Source organism: Manacus candei, unplaced genomic scaffold, assembly GCF_025592945.1.
Source record: "Manacus candei isolate 608988 ecotype Guabito, Panama unplaced genomic scaffold, ASM2559294v1 h1tg000071l, whole genome shotgun sequence".
Classification (NCBI taxonomy): Eukaryota; Metazoa; Chordata; class Aves; order Passeriformes; family Pipridae; genus Manacus; species Manacus candei.
In genome coordinates, this window is record NW_026138119.1 from 9,753,915 (window position 1) to 9,775,926 (window position 22,012).

Below are 22,012 nucleotides of genomic sequence, written 5' to 3' on the forward strand. Positions count from 1 at the left end.
TGCTCTGGCCAACAGCATTAAGAGGGCAGCAAGGCTGGGATTCCTGGGGGTGTCTGAGGTTTCCCTCTTGTCTGATCCCAGGCAGACAGTGATGGAAAGAGGAAATACCACTAAAAACAGAGAAGTGGCCTTCCCCCATTCATGATTTGGCCTTCACAGGCCTGTACTTTCGGGATAGCTGCTGAAGAGGGGGGGGGGGGAGGAAATCTCCCTATTTGTCCTTTGTGCAATCTGCTGCTGCATCAGCCTAAGCCACCTAGAAACCCCTCTAGAGTCTGCCCAGCAGCCAGTATAACTGTCCAGGAACAAACCAAAGTGATTTAGAGCCCCTCAGACCATTTGAAGGTTGGGCTGTTGCTCACAGACCCCCATGATCCCTGATATCCAGGTGAGAGAAGGGGTCCACTCCACTGTTCCCAACCAGGAGCTGCTGCAGTGCCCTGACATCCCTCACATCCCTCTCCGTGTTCCCACACGGCTGGAGGGGCTGCTCTGCTGGTGGGGGGGTTCCTGCAGGAGCAAAGCAGGACTGGTCTGACCACAGCAGGACCTGGAATCTCCTCAGTAGCTGCTGGATATCCTGAAGTGCTGATGATATATCATGATATTGGTATAAATGCCATGACCACGTGGACACGAGTGCTCAGCCACAGTGTGAGCAGCTGCAGTTTTCTGCAGAAATTCTGTTTTCGAGGGTGTTTCTTTGTGGCATCAGACAGGAGAAAGCAGGCATGTGTTTTATAAAGTCTGGGTGCTGGTTATCTTCCACAGGGAGCTGTCAGGGAGGGGGGTACAGGCACCCCAGAAGGCTCACGCTGACCTTGTGGGGGCAAAAGAGCTGAGCAGCCCCTGTTGTGACCTGCACACAGCAAGGACCAAACCAGCCAGAGTTTCCTGGGGGTGGAAACCCAAAAGCGTAGATGTTTTTATGCCACCTGAAAGTGAACAAGGGGGCAGGCACAGTCTGAAGGGACTGAGCAGTGTGTCCTCTGCCCCAGCCCCATACACATGTGCCTGAGGGGAAGCACCCCAGCTCCGCCCTGGAGCCCTCAGATATAAATTAAACCCAGTGACAAGGAGTTTCCTCACTTCTAATTTGGGCAGCCAGCACTGCCAGGCGTGGAATACCAAACAGATGAGTTTTGCCTGCTTTCTGCTTGTTACCCAGCCGAGTTAACCCCGCATTTGTGTTTACCTCAGCCCCGCCGCCTGGGGCAGTTTCGAGGTTGCAGCCGTGCCTTTGCAAAGCTGGGGCGGGCACGGAGCCCTCCTGTTATTTATGCGGAGGAGGGATGGAAGGGAGAACTGGGGTGGGCACGGAGCCCTCCTGTTATTTATGGAGAGGAGGGATGGAAGGGAGAGCTGCCTGACACATCGCAGCCTGGCCCACGCGTCCCTGTGGTCCCTGTGGCTTTGGGGCTGGGCTGAAGTCAGAGCCTGGCCCCGGCCCCGCCTTTTTTCTCTCTTTAAAGGTTGTTAAAGCAGTTTGCTGCTCCACTGCTTCCCCTTTGGGCTCCTTGAGGAAGGAGAAGGCGCTTCATGTCTTGGCGTGAGCTCCTTCCCCCCTGGCTGGTGATCGTGGCGGGACTGACGGGCATCGTGCTGCTCTGTGTCTCCACCAAAGATGTGCCCGTGGCCCCTCTCAGGACCAAGGTAAGGGCAGTTAAACTGGGCTGTTGTGTTGCTTTGGACATTCATTTTATTACTGAGCCATTTACAAACTGAGCGGGGGACTAGAACAAGACTGCCAGGGCAGGTTGGCATCCTTCAACTTGCTTTTTGAACCAAAACCAAGCCAACTCCTTTGGTTGGTCCTGGAATACAGGCAGAATATGGTCCACAGATTTGCAGAGATGCTCACAGCAGGCTGAGGGGAGGCAGCTCATGTCTGGAGCTCCCCCAGAGCAGCAAGGGACCAGTGGGGTCAGTGGAGGGAAAGAGATCAGTCCCTCTTGAAAGTTAGTAGGAATTTGGCTCTGAGCTGCTGCTTCTGTCTCTAAAAACAAATTGTCTTGCATGCTTTCTCCTCTTTGGTCCTATCTTGATTTTAAGTGAAGAGCCAACCTGCTCTACACAGCAGGGCCAGGTCTGAAGGGGGGTTAATGTCCACCCACTCTGCCTCTTGAACACTCATTGGTGAGGTCCAGTGGCACACCATGGTTTAACCCAAGAGAAGTAGGTTATCCTGCATGTTTAGAGATAGTACCCCTCCTCCATGCTCCTGTCAGAAACAAAATTAGACTAAAAACCCCCTCATTGCTCTGCTTTCTGTCCTTCCCTGGTGCTGAGCTGGGCAGGGGTGTGGTGATCCCTCCCCTCCTCCCTGGCGCTCCCACAGCAACCTCTCATTATGTGAAGGAGGAAAAAATAGTCCAAGTTTCTCCACCAATACCATTTGTTCCTTCCTCCTGTGCGGCAGCAGCCGACACGTCCCTGCCAGGAATCGGAGCTGTCACTGCTGTGGGAGGTGCCAGCAGGCTCGGGCAGGGAGCTCCAGCCTCCTCCTGCATTTCTGCTCCAGCCCAGCCCCACCAGCCCCTGCCCTGGGTGTCTGGTGAAGCCGGAGCTCCCAGGAGAGCAGCAGGCAGCAGCTCTGCCCCCTCTGAAACCCTTCTGGTGCTGTTAACATCAACCTCTGAGGAGGTTTCTCCTCCCACTCAGTCACAGCTCCAACTGTTTGTGTGCAAGATGCAGCTCAGACCAGCACCACCACATATCTCATGAGTTTCCTTCCAGGCTGTGTGGGAGATGTCCTAGATTGGGGTCATGTAATAGGGGGAGAGCAAGAGCCCCTGGACCAGCACTGGGGCTGTTTGAACTGTGGGGACATCCAGGACAGCTGTGCAGGGACTCCAGTGGCCTCCACTTCCTTACCCTCGTGTCCTGGGAGCAGCTCAGTGAGGCTCAATCAGCAGCAAACAGCAGCCACTGGGGTGCAGAGAGGCAGAGATGCCTCAGCCCCACAGCTGGGCAGTAGCAGAGCTGTCGGGGGACAAGGGGTTGAGAAAGCTCATGGTCACTGCTCTGCTCATTCTGCCAAGACATTGTCTCTGTCTCTGTGGGGCTGCCACCTCACACAGTGCCTGTGCTGGTTGGTCCCAGCGTGCTGCAGCTCCCACAGCTCTGCACACACTGGGGCAAAGCCAGCCCATGTCACACCATCGCTGCACTGGGGCATCAAAGAGACATGGGAGTGTTGGGTTCCTCAGGAGAAACAAGCCACAGCCCTCCAATTCCTGCACAAAAGCCTTAGCAAACCAATCAGCAGCAGTTTGAGCCCCGGACTGAGTGGAGAACCTGTACAGTGCCATCTCCCACTGCTTTAGGACCTGTTTTTCCTGAGCTCCAGGTGGCTGAGCCCTTGGTGGAAGCCCTCTGCCTGGTTTCAGGAACAGCTCCAGAGGGTGCCACTGGAGGCCTGATGTGTTTCTGGGCGTTTCTCCATTCCTGCTGTTCCTCATGTATATTCAGGAATGCAGATGGTTCCCTGCAAATCCTCATCATCTCCTGGCTTCATTCTCTCCTTGAATGTAAAAAGTGAACTGAAATTCTGCAGTGCAGGCCCAGAGATCACCCTGAGTACTCACATAACGCTGAGTAACCCTACAATAACAAAGCAGCATGCATTCAGTGGTGTTTACCTGGAATGTTTTGCGGGTTTTCCAGTATGGCATCGTTCTGGATGCTGGCCCGTCCCGCACCATCCTCTTCATCTACCAGTGGACAGCCACCAAGGCAAACAAGACCGGGGTGATCAGGGGATGCAGTTCCTGCCCTGTGCAAGGTGAGGTGCCCAGTTCCTGCTCGGTGGTCTGTGGGACTGGCAGGGGATGGATGGATGGGAACCCAAAGGCCTGTGTTGGACCAGGGCCACAAATTCCTTGGCTCCTTCATCACCCAGCTGTGCACGGAAATAGTGAAGCACAAGCTTATTTTCAGCATGGCTCTTCTCCACTGGGCAGGTTTAGCCACACACAGCTGGGCATCAGGCACTTGGCAGGAGCAGGTGACAGGATTTTGGGGCTGCTGCAGGCAGGGAAGCACGCAGAGAGGTTGGGGCTCATCCTGATGTCCACATGGATCAGTGGCAGAGCCAAGGCAAGGCAGTGAACAGCAATGGACAGAGATCTGGCTGCAGGGTGACTCCTGGGACCTTCTGCCTCCTCCTGACTGTGCCCTGGGCAGTAAGTGGTGTAGCCCCAGGACAACAGAGGTGCAAAGGCTCCAACCCCCTGTGTGGGGTTTGACAGCACAAGCAGGAGTTCAGCTTGCCTTTAGGTGTCACATTTCAGAGAATACTGGGGTTTTCCTCACCCATTTGAATCAGTTTGACCCTGCCAATGCCAGCTGAAAGGGTTCCATGCATTAATGCTTGTGGTTTTCCTTCCCTATCTCTCAATCTTGCTTTGATGTCAAAGCCTGATTGTAGCGGGATGCTGGGAAGGACTGAACCCTCAGTGTGCTGTGGGAGGGCAGCAAGCAACACAAACCACCCACAGAAGATGCAATAAGGGCTTCCTGAAACCCTGTGTATCCCTTGACTGCTGCCATGTTCGTGGCTGGGCTAAAAGCAGCAGCTGTAGCTCTGGGAGGCAGTTTGTCCTCAGCAGCAGCAACCAGAGGCCCAGACAGGGCTCTTGCCCAGGTATGAGGAGTCCTGTGTGCATGGCAGCACAGTCACAGCCTTGCAGGAGCTGTAGGAAAGCTGCAGCTTGGCCCTACAAGGGGCCTAAGGGAGCAAAGCACGTGGTGAGGAGTCACAGCCAGGAGGATGAGAATGGGGAAGTGAGGATCTTCCTGAGTAGCAGTTCAAAACCAGTATTTAAGACCCCATTGACTTACTGGAAAAATGAATCAAGGCTGGCACACAACACCTCTGCACAGCACCAGCTTCCTCTAGAGCAGGGGTGCCTTGCAGGCAGGGGCTCAGGAACCTCTGCCAACACAAGGGGAAGTGGCTGGAGGGGAAAGGTGACACATCAGCCTCAGCTCTGTCTCCGTGGCAATGTGTCCTTTTGCTTATTTTTATAGCAGCTAAAGCCACATTTCTTCCTCTGTGGGCTGAGAAAGCCTCAGCTGTTGCAGCAGCCATGTGGATATCTCAGCAGCAGAGCCGAGGTTCTGTTAGTGCAGTTTGGGATTTATATGCACACGTTTTTCTCCCAGTACCATATCTTAGCAGGGTGGATACCTGGAGGAGCTCCTTCATTCCACCTGTGACAGGTCCTGCCTTTAACCATGCCCTAGGACAGTGATCTCTGGGGTAACAGTTCTCCCAGTTCTCCCATAACTTTCCCTAAAATTTCATTCTGTCCCCTGGTTCTCAGGTCTGGGAGTCTCCAACTACTCAGATTCTCCTCAGGAAGCAGGGAAGAGCTTGGAGCCATGTTTGAACTGGGCCCAGAAGGAGATCCCAGCAGAGCAGCACAGCCAAACCCCACTGTACGTGGGAGCCACCACCAGCACGAGGCACCTGAAGTGAGTGAATGTTGCAAACCCACACCCAGAGATCAGCACACGGATCACTCTGTGCATGCACCTCACCCTGTCTGCTCTGCAGTGTGTTCCACCCTGATCTGCTGGCCAGCTAAACCTCCTTCAGGCCCAGATGTCCTCGAGAGGAATATCATGGCTGTGGTTCCATCCTGTCCCCCCAGCAGCCATGAGATCACAGTGCTGCCATGCTGCCAGTCTGTGCTGTGTTTCCTTCCCAATTACAGTTTCACAATTACTACTTCGGAAAACATCTGTCAGTCTGGAAGCTCAAGTGTTTTCAGCTTATATGACAACACACATGGACTGGCAGGGGTGCTTCTTGTCAAAAAAATTGGGAATGGCAGCAGGAAGGTCCATCTTATCATACACACACTTTTGTGGAAACTCTTCTGAGTCCCCTCATTACCAGGACTTTTTCCACTTTTAGGCACTGGGGAAAAGGGAGATCTGGAGGGGACCAGGTCAGTGGGGTGAGGCCAGAGGATTTCCTTGGTGGCAGAGGGTACTGAAGTCCTAAATTCTTGAACGGTGCCACGACTGCTCCAATCATCCCTGTGCTGCTCTTGCCCCCAGTGCCACGTGAGGGGAGGGGGAAGCAGCAGCAGGAGTGGGATTGTTGTTGTGTCTCTGTGCCACTGCCCAAAGTGGGGTGCACAGCAGGAGCCCTGCAGGGTCCTGTAACAACAAATACATCCTTTTTTTGTCTTCTTTTTAGCCTCACCCATCCCACCCTCTCTGATGATCTCCTTGCATCCCTGACTGTGGCCCTGAAGTCATCCCCCTTCAGCTTTCAGGGGGCACAGATCCTGTCCAGCCCAGATGAGGAAGCATTCAACTGGGTTGCTGTGAACTATGTCCTGGAGAACTTCTTCAAGGTAAAGGACAATTCTCGCTGGGGCTGAGCAAATCCTGCTAACAGACAGCTACAGAGACGTGGAGGGATTGGTAAAACCCTGTAGTTTAAGCAGTGGTTAAGCACAAGTTCCACTGCCTTTCAGAGGAGGCAGGTTGGATCAAAGGCCAGCCTCATGTGAGTTGGTGGTGAGGCCCTGGCACAGGTTGCCCAGAGAAGCTGTGGCTGCCCCATCCCTGGAAGTGCCCAAGGCCAGGTTGGACAGAGCTTGGAGCAACCTGGGCTGGTGGAAGGTGTCCCTGCCCATGGCAGGGGGTGGAAGGGCATGAGCTCTAAGATCCCTTCCAACCTGAACCATTCTGTGATTCTATGGTTATAACTAGTTTGAAGGACTAAACCTCTCCTATAGCCTTTCATGAACATTTCATGAACAACATGCAGTTGCCCTGACAGACATGAGGCTTTCTGGACAACGTTCAGGATGCTCACATCAGTGACTGCAGGAGATGAAACCACAGGGTTCTTCTCACAGAAGGATCACTTTAGCATCAAGGCAGCACTTGAAGCCCATATCTGCCCACTTGGAAACATCCCTGCCATTCCCTCTGCCCTCTCTCCTGCCTGCTGAGACCACTGCCTTGAGCAGCCCCCCCAGGCTGGTGAGCCCTGTTTGCCCCCATGGGCTGTGGGAAGGTCTCTGTGCAGGTGGCAGTGCCTGTACAATGACTCCTCTGTTCCTTCCAAAGCCATCCATGTGTCTTGTGGGCAAAGAAAGAGTTGGGCTGTGCTGCACCACCGAGGTGTTTTGTCCCTCTGTGCACTGTTTGCACCTGACTGTGACCCAGATGGAGAATTCTCAAGGATTGACCTCTCTGGTTCTTTCTGGTCAGTACGACTGGCGAGGGCAGCTGGTGCCCTCTGGGAAGGGGATGGCAGGAGTCCTGTCCGTGGGAGGAACCTCAACACGGCTCACTTCCCAGCTGGAAGAGGAGAACCAGGTCCCAGAGGAAGGAGTGAGGCTGCAGCTGTACGGGCAGATGCACAGGGTGTACACTCGGCAGTGCCCCTGCCATGGCACCGACCAGCTCCACAGGAGGCTGCTCTCCCTGCTCATCCAGGTGAGTTCTGCCACAGGACATGAGCAAAGTCCCTGGATACCACATCACTAAATCACAGCTGCACAAGGTGTAGCTTCTAATGGGCAAAATGCCCCTAGTGGAGGCCATTTGCACATATCTAAAGAGAGCCCAGTGCATTCGTAAAATGTACCCTCTATGCCCAAATCAATGCCCTCCAAACAGACACACAGGCACCCATTCTAGAGTTTCCCACTTGCAGGCTCTACTTGGCCTCCTACTTAATACACACAAGCACAAAATTGCTCTCCAGAGGTGCCAACATCCTTTTCAGGGTGACAGGAAGCCAAGGCTTCCCTTGCCTTCTATGAACTGCTCCTCCATCCTAGAATGGGAACCAACCAACCCAGGAACCAACTAGGACCTTTCATTTGGGATAATCCCTTTGCTGGCTTTAACCCTGAAGTATCTTTAGCAGGGCAATACTTCATTTTGAAAACATGCAGGTGTTTTGGTTCTTCCAAACGTTATTTCATTTGGGGAATGGTGGGAGGGGGATAGGATCTGATACAAACTCAGGAATCACTTTAGTCTGCATAAAAACCTATTTTTTTGGAAATTAACTCCTCCCTGCCCATGCACTTGCCTGTCTTCAAACTCTGCCTGCCCTTGTTTGAGACCTGAATGTCCCTCATGGAGGCCAACTTCACCACGGTTACACTGGGGAATTACTAGAGATAAGAAACACTGATTCTTGAGGGGTTAAGCCTTTGGAAGGCAGACCTGAACAGCCTCTTTCTTGCAACTAGAAAGAGTACAGGATGCATGAAACTGTATTTCTGGTCTAGGGGAGGGCAGGCAGGGCTGGGACTCCTCAGCCCCCCCCTGAGCAGGTCCAGTCTCTGTGGCTGCCCTGGGCCCAGCAGGAGCTGTGAGAGGGCTGCAGCAGCCTGGGCCTTGTGGTTCACTCAGTGACATGAATGACATAAGTGACATAAGATTTGGCCACCCTTTCACAGCCTCCTGCTCCACTTCAACACTGTGGTGGCCAGAGGAAATCTGTCCTGCACTGTGGTAACATTCTGGCTCCCTGTGTGAAGCCCTGGGATGCCATGTCATCTCTTGCTGTCCTTGTTTTATTCTGCCTCCAGGAGCAGAGAGGTGCTAACACTGTGTCTAATCCCTGCTGGCCCCTCTCCTACTCGCGGGAAGTGCAGTGGCAGTCAGTGCATGCTGGGCCTTGTGCTGTCAGTGGTGACACATGGGACACCCCTGGCCCCAAGGAGGTCTTCAACATCACGGGCTCCAGCAGCCCCACCGCCTGCATGAGACTTGTGCAAAGGCTGCTCAACTCCTCCTCTTCCTGCAGCCTCTCCCAGCTTTCCCTCAGCAGTGTTCTCCAGCCCCTCCGGACCAGGTTTCTGGTGAGTTCTCATTTCCACTGGGGCAGACAGCTGGCACAGAGAATCCATGAAATGGGACCAGTTTGACCATTAATAAATACAGTGGGAACAGCCACACCGGGGCACTCCTGCCCTCTCCCCCTCATTGTCACACAGCTGTTCTTCATGGACCACTGGCTTCCCACCAGTGACTGTGGTGGAGCTCCTGAGACCAGCTTTGGGGCTCCACAGAGCCAGCAGGGATAGGAGAGCCAGGAGCTGTGTGCTAAGCAAGTCTTCCCACACCAAGTCCATGGTAAAGCTGAAGATCCTCTGCCACTCCTTCAGCAAACATCAGGGCACGCTGCACCACCAGCATGTTTCTGAGAACCTGGATCTAGTGTCCAAAGGCACTGGATTGTTGAGCCAAGAGCAGCTAAAGATCCCAGGAAAAACTAAGTGCATTTCAGAGAAGGTAATTCTGGGAATTTCCCCAGCTCCCTGTTCCTGAGTCTCCCATGGACTTGGTGCTGAGGAGCACAAGGATCTGGTGAGGCCACACCTGGAATACTGGGTTCAGTTTTGGGCCTCTCACTACAACAGACAACAGACATTGAGGGGCTGGAGCGTGTGCAGGGAAGGGAACGGAGCTGGGGAAGGGGCTGGAGCAGCAGGAGAGGCTGAGGGAGCTGGGGGGGCTCAGCCTGGAGAAAAGGAGGCTCAGGGGGGACCTTCTGGCTCTGCAACCCCCTGACAGGAGGGGGGAGCCGGGGGGGGCGTTCAGGCTCAGGGAACAAGAGACAGGATGAGAGGAAACAGCCTCAGGCTGTGCCAGGGAAAGATTTAGGTTGGATATTAGGAAACGTTTCTTCACCAAAAGGGTGGCCAGGCACTGAAACAGGCTGCCCAGGGCAGTGGTGGAGTCACCATCTCTGGTCTAGGGGAGGGCAGACAGGGCTGGATTTAAAAGACATGTAGATGTGGCACTTGGGGACATGGGTTGGTGGTGGCCTTGGCAGTGCTGGGGGAATGGTTGGACTTGATTTCACACACCTTCTCAAATCTAAATGATTTTATGATTCTGTGACTAGTTTACTTATCCATACAGGGCCAGGAAGGCTTCTGCATGTGGAACAGACCTGATTCCATCTCCAGACAGTAACAGATCTTATCTTCCTTGCACCCATCCGAGGCCCTGACACCACCACCACAGCACACAGGGCACCCTGGCACTGCACTGCCCCTCCCTTTCCTGTGGGCACAGAGTGCAATGCAGGGACACAGAGCACAGTCCCACCTGATGGTTATTTCTGCTGCTGTTGTAGGTGATTTCTGAGGCCATGGACTTCATGAGAGAAACTGTTCCCTCTCCTGACTTGGGCCAGGCTGTCAAGAGGCTGTGTGGGATGTCCCTCAAAGAGGTAACTGTGGAATAACTTCGTGTGCAGGGAGAGTGGGAAGTAAGAAAGAGCCTGTTGTAAAAGCCAACAGAGCTGACTTATAGAGCTGTAACTTATAGGCTCCCTTAGGGAAAAACTTGGATTTGCCTGATTTTTGTGAGGTTTGGGTTTTCTGGGGGGGGGGGGGTTAGTTTTTTGGGTTTTCAGTTTGTTTGGTTTTTTTTACTTTGAGGAAACAGGCTCCACTTATTTTCCTTCCTCCCAAATCCCAGCTGCTGGTAGCACCTGCACTTAATCAAATGAAAAGCCATAAATACCTTTTACTGTATTTTAAGGAGTATACAGGAAGGCTGTCGACTCTCTCCTGTACATCACTTGGTCTTCCTGTTATCCTCCTCTCCTTAAGTCTCCACTCACACTCCAAGGATGTTCCCATTTCACCTGGGCCCAAGGAGAACAAGCCAGGGGGAATTTGCCAGTCCTTTCCCTCAGCTGGTGGTTTTGAGGTCACCCCCATTTGCACTGACACTGACTGAGCATCCACAGTAACATCCCAATGAGACAATTCCTACAGGGTTTGCTAATAAGGCAGCAAAGCCCATAAGCAGTTCCCAAAATCATGGGATGGAGGAAAGGCTGTTCCTGCTGAGAGAAAGGCTGCAGCATTAGCTCAGTCTAATTAAAGAGCAGGGAATCACACCAAGCAAGCCACCAGCAAGGCCAGTGGGAGACCTGGCTGCCAGTGCTGCTGCTCTTGGATCTGCCTGGCTTAATAAGATGGGAACAAAGGCACTGAGAGCTGACACTGCTTCCCAGATCACGGCCCAGTGGGTGCTGGAAATGGCTTTCAGTCTGCACAGGACACAAACCCCTCCTCCAGTCCCGGAGCAGGAAAGGAGAGGTTATAGCTGGCCTGAAATTCACCTGTTGAATACTTCTTTAATTTTTTTCCCCATCTTTTTATTTTTTTTTTTTTTGGAAATGGCACCAGCTGGTTAGGGAGTCCCAAGCAAGCCAGGATACACTTGCTGAGTACTGTGCTGTGTCTGCCTTCATCTTCCATCTCAGCACAAAGGGGTACACGCTCGATGTTGACCGGCCTGCTTGGACTGCGTTCCAGAAGAAGGTCAGTCACAGTTACCAGGGAGGGCTGGTTCCACACTCACAAGCCCTGACCAGCTGGGCTTCTCCAGCAGGATGGTTTTGCAAAGTGGAGTCACAGTTGTGATAAAGAAGAAAACCAGTGTCACAGGGCTAGAGGTGACACTTGTCCCTGCTGAAAAACAGACCTTGTCTGGAGCAATGCTGTCTTTAGGAGTCTGTGACAGGGAAGGAAGTGCAGCTTGATCTCCACTTAATGCTGAAGGCAAACTGCTGATGAAATTTCTTGAGCCAAAAGATGCTGCCCTACCTCTTTGTAACCCTGTCACCCTTTTTACTAGTGAGGGTTTATAAATGCCTTATAATCACAGAATCCCAGGCTGGTTTGGGTTGGAAGGAACCTTAAAGCTCATCTGGTTCCACCCCCTGCCACGGGCAGGGACACCTTCCACTAGCCCAGGTTGCTCCAAGCCCCGTCCAGCCTGGCCTTGGACACTTCCAGGGATGGGGCAGCCACAGCTTCTTTGGGCAACCTGTGCCAGGGCCTCCCCACCCTCACAGGGAAGAATTCCTTCCCAATATCTAATAATTTAATCTAATATCTAATAAGGTCTGAAATTGTTTCAGGATCTAGAGCCCCTGTGGAAAGGGGGATTTGATTCAGGTCCTTCCCCTACGCAAAGGAAAAGAAATTCTTTTCCCAGACCTCTTCCCAGCTCCCCACAAAGCCATGGTACCACTGAGCAGGGCTGCAGTTCAGTCAGCCACGTGGTGACCATCAGAGAAAGGGAAGGTAAAGAGGCAGGACCAGGGAGCCCAGCCTGGAAAGCCAGAGACAAGCAACCTACAACAAAGGTCTGAGAGAGAACTGCTCACAATGCAGACCCGAGATCCACCTGGGAAAACCAGTCAGGGAGCAGGAACGGCACACACCTACAGCACAGCTCAGGAAAGAGGTGGCTGCCCAGGCCAGAGCTTAAATGGAGCTCCTGTGCCCATGGGCAGAGGTGTGGGTGGAAGTGCCAGGTGAGGCTGGTTGGGGCCAGTAAGGCCCATCGGTGCACTCAGGGCACTGAGACTGGGAGAGGTCTTCATTCCAAGCCCAGGCCTTGGACCAGTATCAGATAAGGCATACGAGGCCTTTGGCCCGTGCACAACAACACAGCTGGGGTCAAGACTGTCTCCTTCTCTTCTGACATCTCCTCCTTTTTATTTCAATAGATGGGTGACAGATCATCTGGCTGGACCCTTGGGTACCTGCTGAGCCTGACCAACACCATCCCCCAGGACAGCCCAAGCATCCTCAAGGGGATTGAACCAGGGGTGTGGTCGCTGCTCCTGATCCTCTTCGTGGTGCTGCTCACTGGCTCGTTCATGCGCATCTCGTACCGGGTGATGGCCAAGGAGAACAGCCTCAGCAACAGGAACAGCAGCGTTTTTGATGACAACTGACACTTCTGTGGGTCTCAAGACTCTTGCCAGAGCACAGTCAACAGGGTCCAGACAGAAACCACAGAGGTGTAAGGCACTGGAGGATGGAAGTGATTTCCCTGCAGGACTCCCAGAACCTTGATGCCTTATTTCAACTTGCTGGCACTTGCACTACTGTGCTTTGAGACAATGGATCCTGCTCCACAGGAAACCTGGGATTCCCAGTGGATGGCAAGCTATTCATCCTCCAAACAAGAACAGCCTGCACGGCTCTTCCTTGGGCTACAGCTGGGATTGCTCATGTCAAGCACGAGGCGATGCCTGAGCAGGCAGGCCCTGAGCTATTGTGGAGTTAGTGTTGAATAATCCTGTCAAATCAGGAGAGCTGGTGTCTGACAAAGAGTGCTCTGTCTTCTCCTCAAGAGATGATACCTGTAGTATTGCCACTAGTGAAGACTGGAAGAGCACTAAAATATGGTCAGAATGTAACAGCCAACTTGCTTCCATGTTCCAGGGAAAATGCAGGTATTTCCTGCCTGCCACTGCTGACCTGCCTGTGCTTCCATTTCAGTGACAGTATCCAGTGAATGCTCATTCAAAACCAATGCTCTTTAATCTTGGTCTCTACAGAGCATCAAAGGAGAAACAAAGGGCACAGACACACAGCTGAGCTTTTGTCTCTCAGCTGAATCATGGCAACTCGGGGTTAAAATTGCCAATTTAAACTCTTTAACCAGGACTTCAATGAACACATTTAATTTCACCTCTGCTAAAACTGGGCTCAAACTGGGCTGAGGTTCACCTGTTTGTTTATTTGCACTGACCTGCTTGTCTCGCTGACTGTGCAAGTGACTCATCTGACGTTGTCCTTTAGACCAGAGCAGACCCAGGAACAGAAGCTTTCCTGATTGTCAGAACATTGACTTTTGTATTAGACCATGACCAGAGTTACTGCATAATCCAATAGTCAGGATTCCTCAGGGACTTGGCAGTCATTCTGGCTCCTCTGGCCTGCTCTGCTTGTCTAAAAGATGAGGTGCTTTACAAACTCCCTGTGTTACTGTGAAGAAAAGGGATTGATTCAGTCAAACACTGTCCTTTGACTGAGGCATTTAGAGTTCACTTCTCAGTTGCTTCAGAGACTTAAAACACACAGGCTGATAAAAGCCTCAGGGACAAGTGTCTCCAATGCATTTCAGGCCACTTTAAACAGAAATGTAAATGCTCACACATGCAGTGATGTGCCTTGCAGGATTTTTAAAGCTACCATGGCACCTAAATCCTTTCAAATCTGATTATTTGCCACTTCTGCTCCCAGCTGATACACAGGACACACACACACAAATACTGGGGTATCCAATTAACAAAGGTTTGGAACCCCTCAGTCAAGTTTGGAGGGGTGTGGAAACAGACTTAAACAACCTTCATATTCATTTCTTCGAGTTGCACGTTAGATATTTTTAATTATATCATGTTATTAAAGATGTTTTAATAGACTGTCTGTGTTATTCTTGGCAAGGGATCAAAGCAGGGTGGTTATTGTGAACACAGAATGTCTCAGTGAGCGGGATGGGGGGGCTGATTTGGCCTGTTTACTCCAGAGCTGTTTTGCTGTGTTTTGCTGTATTTTGGGGGTACAATGGGAACACCTGAAGGCACAGTGAAAGAAAATGACTTCAGATAACCTGGCTGCTGGTATTTAGTTGGTGGGAGACATGCCTACACCTTTTGATGTGTTCTTTGCTCAAACCTTCTGAAGAATGTAGGAAGGATCTAGGCAAGCCTGGGAAGAGAGAAAAAGAGGTTATCATGGAGTCAGCGATAGCGGGGAAATTCCTGAGACTTCATTCATCCCACACCTGGAAATGCAATCACTAAACAGAGCTCTGGCTCTGTGACCTGTCAGCACAGAGGTGAGCTCTGGGATTCCTGGTTGGCATTTGGAACCTGCCCAAGAAGAATCCTACCACTGTCAGACATGGAAACAAGGCAGTGAGATGCCAGGAGCCCCAGGTGCTCTGGCCTGTCAGTCATTGCACCTTCTTCATTTTGAATAGATCACAGGGTCCAAGAGAAGCACAGCAATGGCTGGAACTTCCCTGAGCTCGTTTAGAAGCTCTGGGACTTCCATGCAGGTAATAAGTGAGCAATCAGGCAAGGAGCTCAGCATGGCCTCCTGACTCTTCACTTTTGCCTTGCACGTGCCACTGAGCTGTGCCCTGGCACTGCCATGAGAAAACAACCCACAACCACTTGATTCTTTTCCTGCCAGATAAAAACATTTATGGATGTATTTACTAGGTGATAAAATAGATTAGGATTTTAAAACTGCAGTATGGTTTTAGTTATAAAAAAAAAAAAAGGCAAAAAAATAACAAAACAGGGAATCTATGAGAAAAATGGAAAATATTCAAAGTAACATATTCCTTTCTCCCAGCTCTCTGTAGAGCAGCTCCTTCCTGTCAGCACTACGTAAGTTTGCAGAATTAATCCCTAGATTACACAGAACAGCAGAAATCTACTTAAAAGGAGGTTCTAGATGAACTAACTCACTTTGAAACAAAGATGCTTCCAGGCCTTTGGCTAGAATTCAATTGTGGAAATGATAAATAATGAGGATTTTCTATCTGTCCATAAGTTCTTTATGTTTATACACAGGTCCCTTGCTTCTCTCTCAGGCTGAACCCTGGGAGAGACCTTCTGGCAGATAATTTCTGCTCATGTGCAACTGCAGTTCTGCTGCTCTCAGCAACTGTCAGTAAGAAGGAAATCAAAGGTATTAGATACAAAAACTGACACCAGAAAGCACTTTCTCTGGTTTAGCTCCAGACACACAACAGGTTGGCTGGCCTGGCTATTGGGGCCTAAATGTCATTTAGGCATGTTTGTAGGAATACATTTGCTCCTGTTTTTCTATACCATTCCCAAAGCACCATGGATTCTCAACCAGCACATCCCATCTGGGTTGTACCAATGAATTCCCATGAAAACTGAGAGAAATAACAGTTGGTTGCCTGCAGTCCCACTCTGCTGTACCAAGTTCATCCCCACAGGATCTGAGTTGTTTCCTTCTTCCAAGAGAGACCCAGCCCTTGAAATCCACAACCACTTAGAGGGGTAAATCCAGCAGCAGATGAGAGGAATGCCTTTTAGGATGGCTGGAATTAGTGTATTTTCATGTTGTTCTTGTACCATGCTTATGATCACATATCTGAGTATCTTTCCAGAGAAATAGGAAGCCATATGATGTTTATATCCTACCTCATGGACTGTCACTCCTACTTGAGGAGCTAATTCTGAACACGCTGAAGAGTAACAAGCCCAAAGGAACACTGGGATCAGCAAACCTGCAATTTTTGCCACAGCTTTCTTCACATAAAAGTCCTCTCACACAGCCATCAAACCCAGGCAAGTCACAGTGCTTTGATGTTCTGTAGGTGCAGAAATCACTGTGTGTTTGTACAGCAGTGACCAGGTTTCCACCATGCCCTCCATGTGAGGTGCTCACAGCCTTCCTGCAGTCAGAGGCTGTCAGATGAACACAGAACACAAACTGCTGCTCCCGGAGTTGTGTGCAATGCCAGGGATCAGTCAGGAGAGGGAGGCTGCCAGGGCAGCCTTAGGAAATCTCCAACAGAGTCAGGAGCTGCTCCCACCACAAATCACATCATTTAGCAAGCAGGCATTTCTGGGAACGTGTCAAGGAGACTCCTGATGTGGATGCAGGGGAAAGACACTGCAGTAGGAAGCTCTCTCTATGTGTGGGATGTGAAAGCAGCTCTAACCAGTGATTTAAGGAGCTGTGGCATTGGAAGAATTTCCCTATGCAGGGAGACAGGCACTTGCATGGAGTAGGGATGAAGGCTCTTTTGGAAACAAGGGGGAGAAATAAAAATTTCCCCAGGAAGAAGACTGGCCTGGGAATGAAGAGGAGGCTTGAGAGAGACAGAGCAATGATAAAATCAACTTTTGTGTGAAGGAAAGCTTATTTTTGTTCACAGCAGGGGTGTCACCATATGTGCACCTCATGATCGAGTTAGTCACCACTTCTTGGTGGAAATTCTCAGGAGAAACAGATTTTCCAAACAAAAGAAGGCAACAGTTTTTGGGCTTATCAGTGGACAATGAACTGCAGCTGAGCTGTGGAACCTCCACGGGAACAGCGTTCAAAGTTCACTGGTTTTGAACAAGGATGTGCAAATGCAAAATCAATGCTGAACTTTAAACCACTCAAAATCTGGTTTAACTTTACCTTCTGTCTCACAGTATCACTGACAATATTAAACACCCCTGGAGTGCAAGCTTTGAAGGGACAGGCTCAGAGCCTTCTGAGCAGAGGAGCTCAGTGGAAACCATCAAGCCAAATGGAAGGAGCTCTTCTTCCACAGAGCTCGTGGTTAAACCTCATCAGGACAGGAGGTTGTTTATGCCAAAAGTTTACACGGCTGCAAAAGGTGATTAGATAAATTCATAATAACCCATTAGGGCTATTAAACAAAAAGTTACTTGCTTGTGGCTAAAGAATTGCCTGAACCACCTGCCACATCCAGATATGTTTGCTCTGTTCCTCTGTTCTTTGGTAACTGCTGCAGACAAGATACTGGCCTGGGTGGGCCTGTGGATTGATCCCATCCAGCCCTTCTGATTTCTCTCAAGCAGGAATCCCACAACTGCACTCCTCACTCACCAGTCTCTGGAAGCAGCCCCTCACTTCAAGGAACTTTGGTCTCTCAGCAGCATAATTTCTAAAAAACAAGATTGTTTATCCTTAGAAGTAACAATCAGAAACACTAGAATGAGCAAACATCTGCATATACCCATGTCCCACTTCAGCATTACCATAAACCTGGAATGACCCCAACATCAGCAGCTCCCACACACCCTCGTCCTGCAGTGTCCCTCCCTGGAACTCAGGGCCTCATGATTTTACCTACAGAACCAGAATTAGTTCTGTGATTTCTGTTTGGGCTCCTGCAAGCCCAGGTACAGGCTCAGCTCAGACTAGGTGCTGTTTCAGACACAGACTTCTATCTTGCTGGTTAAGCACCAAAGAGCAGACTGACAGCTGCTGCCTGCCTGCCTGCTGAGGGGAGGGATCAGCTCAATACTCATTCAGAGAACACTGGTTCAGCAAAAGGGGAAGGTAATATTCAAAAAGTTAAAAGAAAGTCCCTCCCCACTCCCCTCAAACCAGTTATATTTACAGTAAAATCTGTTTCCAAGAAAAAAAGTAGTAAAAATAGTTACAAAACCAAACCAAACAATTACAATAAAAAGTAAAAAAACCCTCAGTGAAACAGAAAGGCAAGTTCCAAGTCAGCTTTAACTTCATTATCATGTTTTGTTATGAGTCTTTGGCCTCATAACAGTGGCCCCTGATGTTTTCTAGTACCCTGTTACAGTATGAATTGATGCAGCAAACTTACAGCTGGGAAGTGTAGAAGCCCCCAAATGAGGTGAAACCTCCTTGCTCGTTGCTCGCAGTGGTTTGAGGAGAGCTTTCAAAGAAATCAAATACCAGCTAAGACAGATGTCTTCAGTGAAAACACAATGTGGGAACCACCTTGGTGGAGCTATTCCCTTCTCTGCCCTCCCTTTTGCTTTCCAACGTTCCCCACTCCACCCAGCTGCAGCCTCTCCACCAAACCAGCGACCATTACAAACACACTTCAGCATTTGGCTCAGGCAGCACCAGGGAACGTGCAACTTTTTCTCCTCGAATATGCCCAGTGCTCAGAGGTTCATGCAGAGGTTTGCCTTGGGAGGAATGCTTCATGTGAGCCAAGGTTCTGGCACAGACCTGCTGTGGCACTTGCCAGCTCACCTTCTGGCATGCACTAATTAGTGGTGCCACAGCGTTAGCAGTCCCAGGGCTGAGATGGTCGGCAGCTCCAGCAGCTCTCCGTGGAGATTCCTGGCTCAGACTCCTCTGTTCCTTCTCACAGAGAGCTTAAAAGTACTGGCATTTTTCTTTAAATGCAAAAATATTTAAGATAGAATTGTCATTTCCTGTGGATGTGCACGTAGCTAAGAACAGAAGTACTCACTGGCTGGGCTAGAATTAGCAAAAATAAATGTTGCACAAATAATTGGAAATGTCTCCTATCACACAGATATTCAGGTGGCTGAATCTCCCAGGGAAACCTGTGGAAGCTCAAAATTTAACCACCCACAGGGTCCTACCCCTCTCTGCAGGAGAGATCCTGCTGGTGTTCTGGAGACAGGTATTGGAGCCTTAACTGAGCAGAGCGCTCCCACTCTCACACTGCCTCTGGGAATGCTTGGGGTGACAAACATTGCTCACTCCACACATTACAGAGCAGCTTCCCAAACATGAAAGGCAGCACTGGCTGAGGCACAGGCTGTGGGAAGCACAAAGGCTCAGGATTGCTAAGGAAGTGAGGAAATAGATGGCACTGACGTGCAGGCCTTTGCTTTCTGGCCCTGGTAGAAAAAAACCCCAACTGTAACTGCATTAAATCCAGCAGCACCTGCACCAGGAAACATCACCCGAGCCCTGCAGTGGCTCCCCTGCTCCATTTTAGGGAGGGTTTGCCAGGGCTTCCTGAATGCACACATTTATGAACGCTGTGCTGAGCACACCTGATGAGAATTGATGCTGAATGTACTTTCCTGGAGAGCACGACACAGGCAAGGCATTCTACATTCCCTGCCTTTAATCAGAAAGAAGACTGTATTCCTTTTGTGCATTGCTCTGAAGAGATGGCATCACATCCTGGAGGAAAAGCTGTCTTTACTGATTAGTACAGCCTTGTATGAAATCTTGAGCAAGTCCTGCCCAGATTTATCCTGGCTGCCTCTGACACTTAAATGATGCTGCAGTTTTTGGAATTGGTCACATCAAACACCATTACAGAGAACAGAAATGTGTTGTCAGTGGTGCTGAGCTGGGGTGGGCCAAACCAACCCTTTTCACTGACTCCAGTGTGAACACAGCCCAGAGTTTGCTATTCAATCAATGCCCGTAATTAGTGGATAAATCTGGACCCTAATGGCTCTGCATTACTCAGCTATCTCAAAGGAAACTGCATAAACCTCCTGCATTCCGGTTTCAGATGTGAAGGATGAGCTGTGTGTGTCTCCCTGGGCACCTCTGAGGCTGACACAGGTCTGTCCCAGGATCCTCTCAGGTTCCTGATGCTCTGGGGCTCCTCTCAGGGTCTCCGGGGCTGCTCCAAGAGTTCCTGGACTCCTTCCAGCACCTCTGTGGGAAGTTGATGTTTATATGCCAGAAGTATCGATCACCATAACCTTTATATTAAGCCAACTACCAGAGGCTATTCAACCTCCACAGGGCTGTTCTTCTCCAGCCACCTCCTCGCCTGATGCAGGCACAGGACTGGATTATTGTTATCCAGGCACAGATCCCAGGATATGTGTACAAGGCACAACATCTCTGTGTGTCACATGAACGCCCGAGTGACACAGAGCTGGCCCGGTGTGCTCTGTGTGTCGGCAGGATTGAGGTCACTGCTGCCTTTGCCTCAGCCCAGCGAGGCAGGAGGGTGAGACTCCCTGGCTTTAGGAGCCTCTTTCAAGTTTTTGCTACAGTGTGAAACAAGAAGAGATGCTGGGACTTGTAGACCCAGCTGGCATCCCGATGAATACATATAACCATAGAAAGGCTCTGCTGAAACAATAATCAAAGTGTGCTTAATAGAAACTGTGACCAATGGACGCACTGGCTGGGCAGGAATGTGCTCACAAAGCTGGGCGGTGGAATAAGGGTCAGAGGAAAGGCAAGGGTGGTTTCTCCAGCCCGGAGTGTTCAGCTGCCTCATGACAGGGCTGCAGCACCCACAGGCAGCTCAGGACGGAGGGGCCACCAAGGGGAAGCCTCAGTGAGCAGCACCCACCTCACACAGACCCCCTCACAGGGGCACTCCCCTCACAGCACAGGGGAGCTGGCACTGAACGGCTCAGCCTGGCCCAAGAGCCATTATGGCCCCACAACCCTTCACAGCCCCCCAGCCCTCACAGCCCCCCGAGCCCTCACAGCCCCGTGGACCTTCATGGCTCCCTCAAAATGCTGGACCCCCCGAGCCCTCACAGCACCAGACCACTCATGGCCCCCTAGGCCCTCACAATTCCCTCACAGACCTCCAAGCCCTCACAGCCCCCAAGTCCTTACAGCCTCCCAACCCCTCAGAGCCTCATGGACCTTCATGGCCTCCTCACAACGGCTGAACCCCCTGAGCCCTCACAGTCCCAGAACCCTCAAGGGCCCCCGAGCACTCGCACTCTCCTCACAGACCCCCAAGTCCTTACAGCCCCGAGCCCTCACAGCAGTCAGACCCCTCAAGCCCTCACACCCTTCCCCCAAAAGCCCTCACAGCCCCAAACCCTCAAGGCCCCCTGAGCCCTCACAGCCCCCAGATCCCCCAAACCCTCACCATTCCGTCACAGACCCCTAAGCCCTCACAGAGCCCTGAGTCCTTACAGCCCTCCAAGCCCCCATATCGGCCGGACCCCCTGAGCTCTCACGCTCCCGTCACAGCTCCCCAAGCCCTCACACTCCCATCACAGCTCCCCGAGCCCTCACAGCGCCCTGAACTCTCATAGCCCCTCAAAGACTGCCTTGCCCTCACACTTCCCCTCTCCCTCCATGTCCCGCCCCAGCCCCTTTTCTCGCCTCCCCCCTCCCAGGGCGCGAGCGCGCCAGGTCGCCATGACAACGCCCGCGCGCGCGCGGCCCCGCCGCCCCTCGGGCGGGGCCGCGCGCCAGAAAGTGCTGGAACGCCGCCGCAGCCCGCGCGTGCGCACCCGGGGTACCGCTGTCGCCCCCGCCTCACACACACAACGCCGCTGCGGCGCCCCCGGGGTCGGCGGGAAGCGGGACGGGGAGGGAGAGGAGAACCAATGTGGGCCCGCAGGGAACCCGCCCCTGTCCCGCAGTGAGGAGGAGCCGCCGCCTCCGCTGCGCAAAGCGCGCACACGGCGCCCGCGAAGGAGCGGCTGCGGCGGCCACCGCCCAGCGCCCGCTGCGGAGTCACTGCGACGGTTACCAGGGCACGGCCCCCGCGGCCAATCAGGCGGCGTGAGCTCATCCCCCGGGGCTGCCGGCCAATCGTCTGCGACATCAATCATTCAATTCGGCCAATGGGGAGTGCTTTCAGCGGGCGGGGCGGGCACTCGCAGGCCGCCGTTTCCCCACAGCACAGCCAACAGACAGCGGGGCGGGGCCAACGGGAGTCAACGGCTTGAGTGACAGCCACGCGGCCAACTGGATCGTCTCGCTTGTGGAGCCTCGTT

The 22,012-nt window shown here is 51.8% G+C and overlaps 1 protein-coding gene and 2 long non-coding RNA genes across 3 annotated transcripts; 1 reads left to right on the forward strand and 2 right to left on the reverse strand.

Annotated features, from left to right (window-relative positions):
- Window positions 1-1,509: 1,509 nt before the first annotated feature.
- On the forward strand, window positions 1,510-14,063 carry LOC127480147 (ectonucleoside triphosphate diphosphohydrolase 2-like). The gene is made up of 9 exons (XM_051807995.1): window positions 1,510-1,653; window positions 3,667-3,784; window positions 5,328-5,478; window positions 6,212-6,371; window positions 7,240-7,467; window positions 8,577-8,849; window positions 10,133-10,228; window positions 11,199-11,333; window positions 12,530-14,063. Exons 1-9 carry the CDS (start codon window positions 1,540-1,542, stop codon window positions 12,758-12,760), a joined length of 1,506 nt encoding a protein of 501 aa, XP_051663955.1. The 5' UTR covers window positions 1,510-1,539; the 3' UTR covers window positions 12,761-14,063.
- Window positions 3,309-5,599, reverse strand: LOC127480201 (uncharacterized). The gene is made up of 3 exons (XR_007907792.1): window positions 5,545-5,599; window positions 3,642-4,026; window positions 3,309-3,523 (listed from the first exon to the last, which is right to left on the reverse strand). It is a non-coding gene; the product is annotated as an uncharacterized LOC127480201 (long non-coding RNA).
- Window positions 14,064-14,185: 122 nt separating the features above from the next.
- LOC127480192 (uncharacterized) lies at window positions 14,186-20,956 on the reverse strand. Its single transcript, XR_007907782.1, has 5 exons — window positions 20,903-20,956; window positions 18,166-20,733; window positions 17,246-17,484; window positions 15,293-15,491; window positions 14,186-14,522 (listed from the first exon to the last, which is right to left on the reverse strand). It is a non-coding gene; the product is annotated as an uncharacterized LOC127480192 (long non-coding RNA).
- Window positions 20,957-22,012: the final 1,056 nt, after the last annotated feature.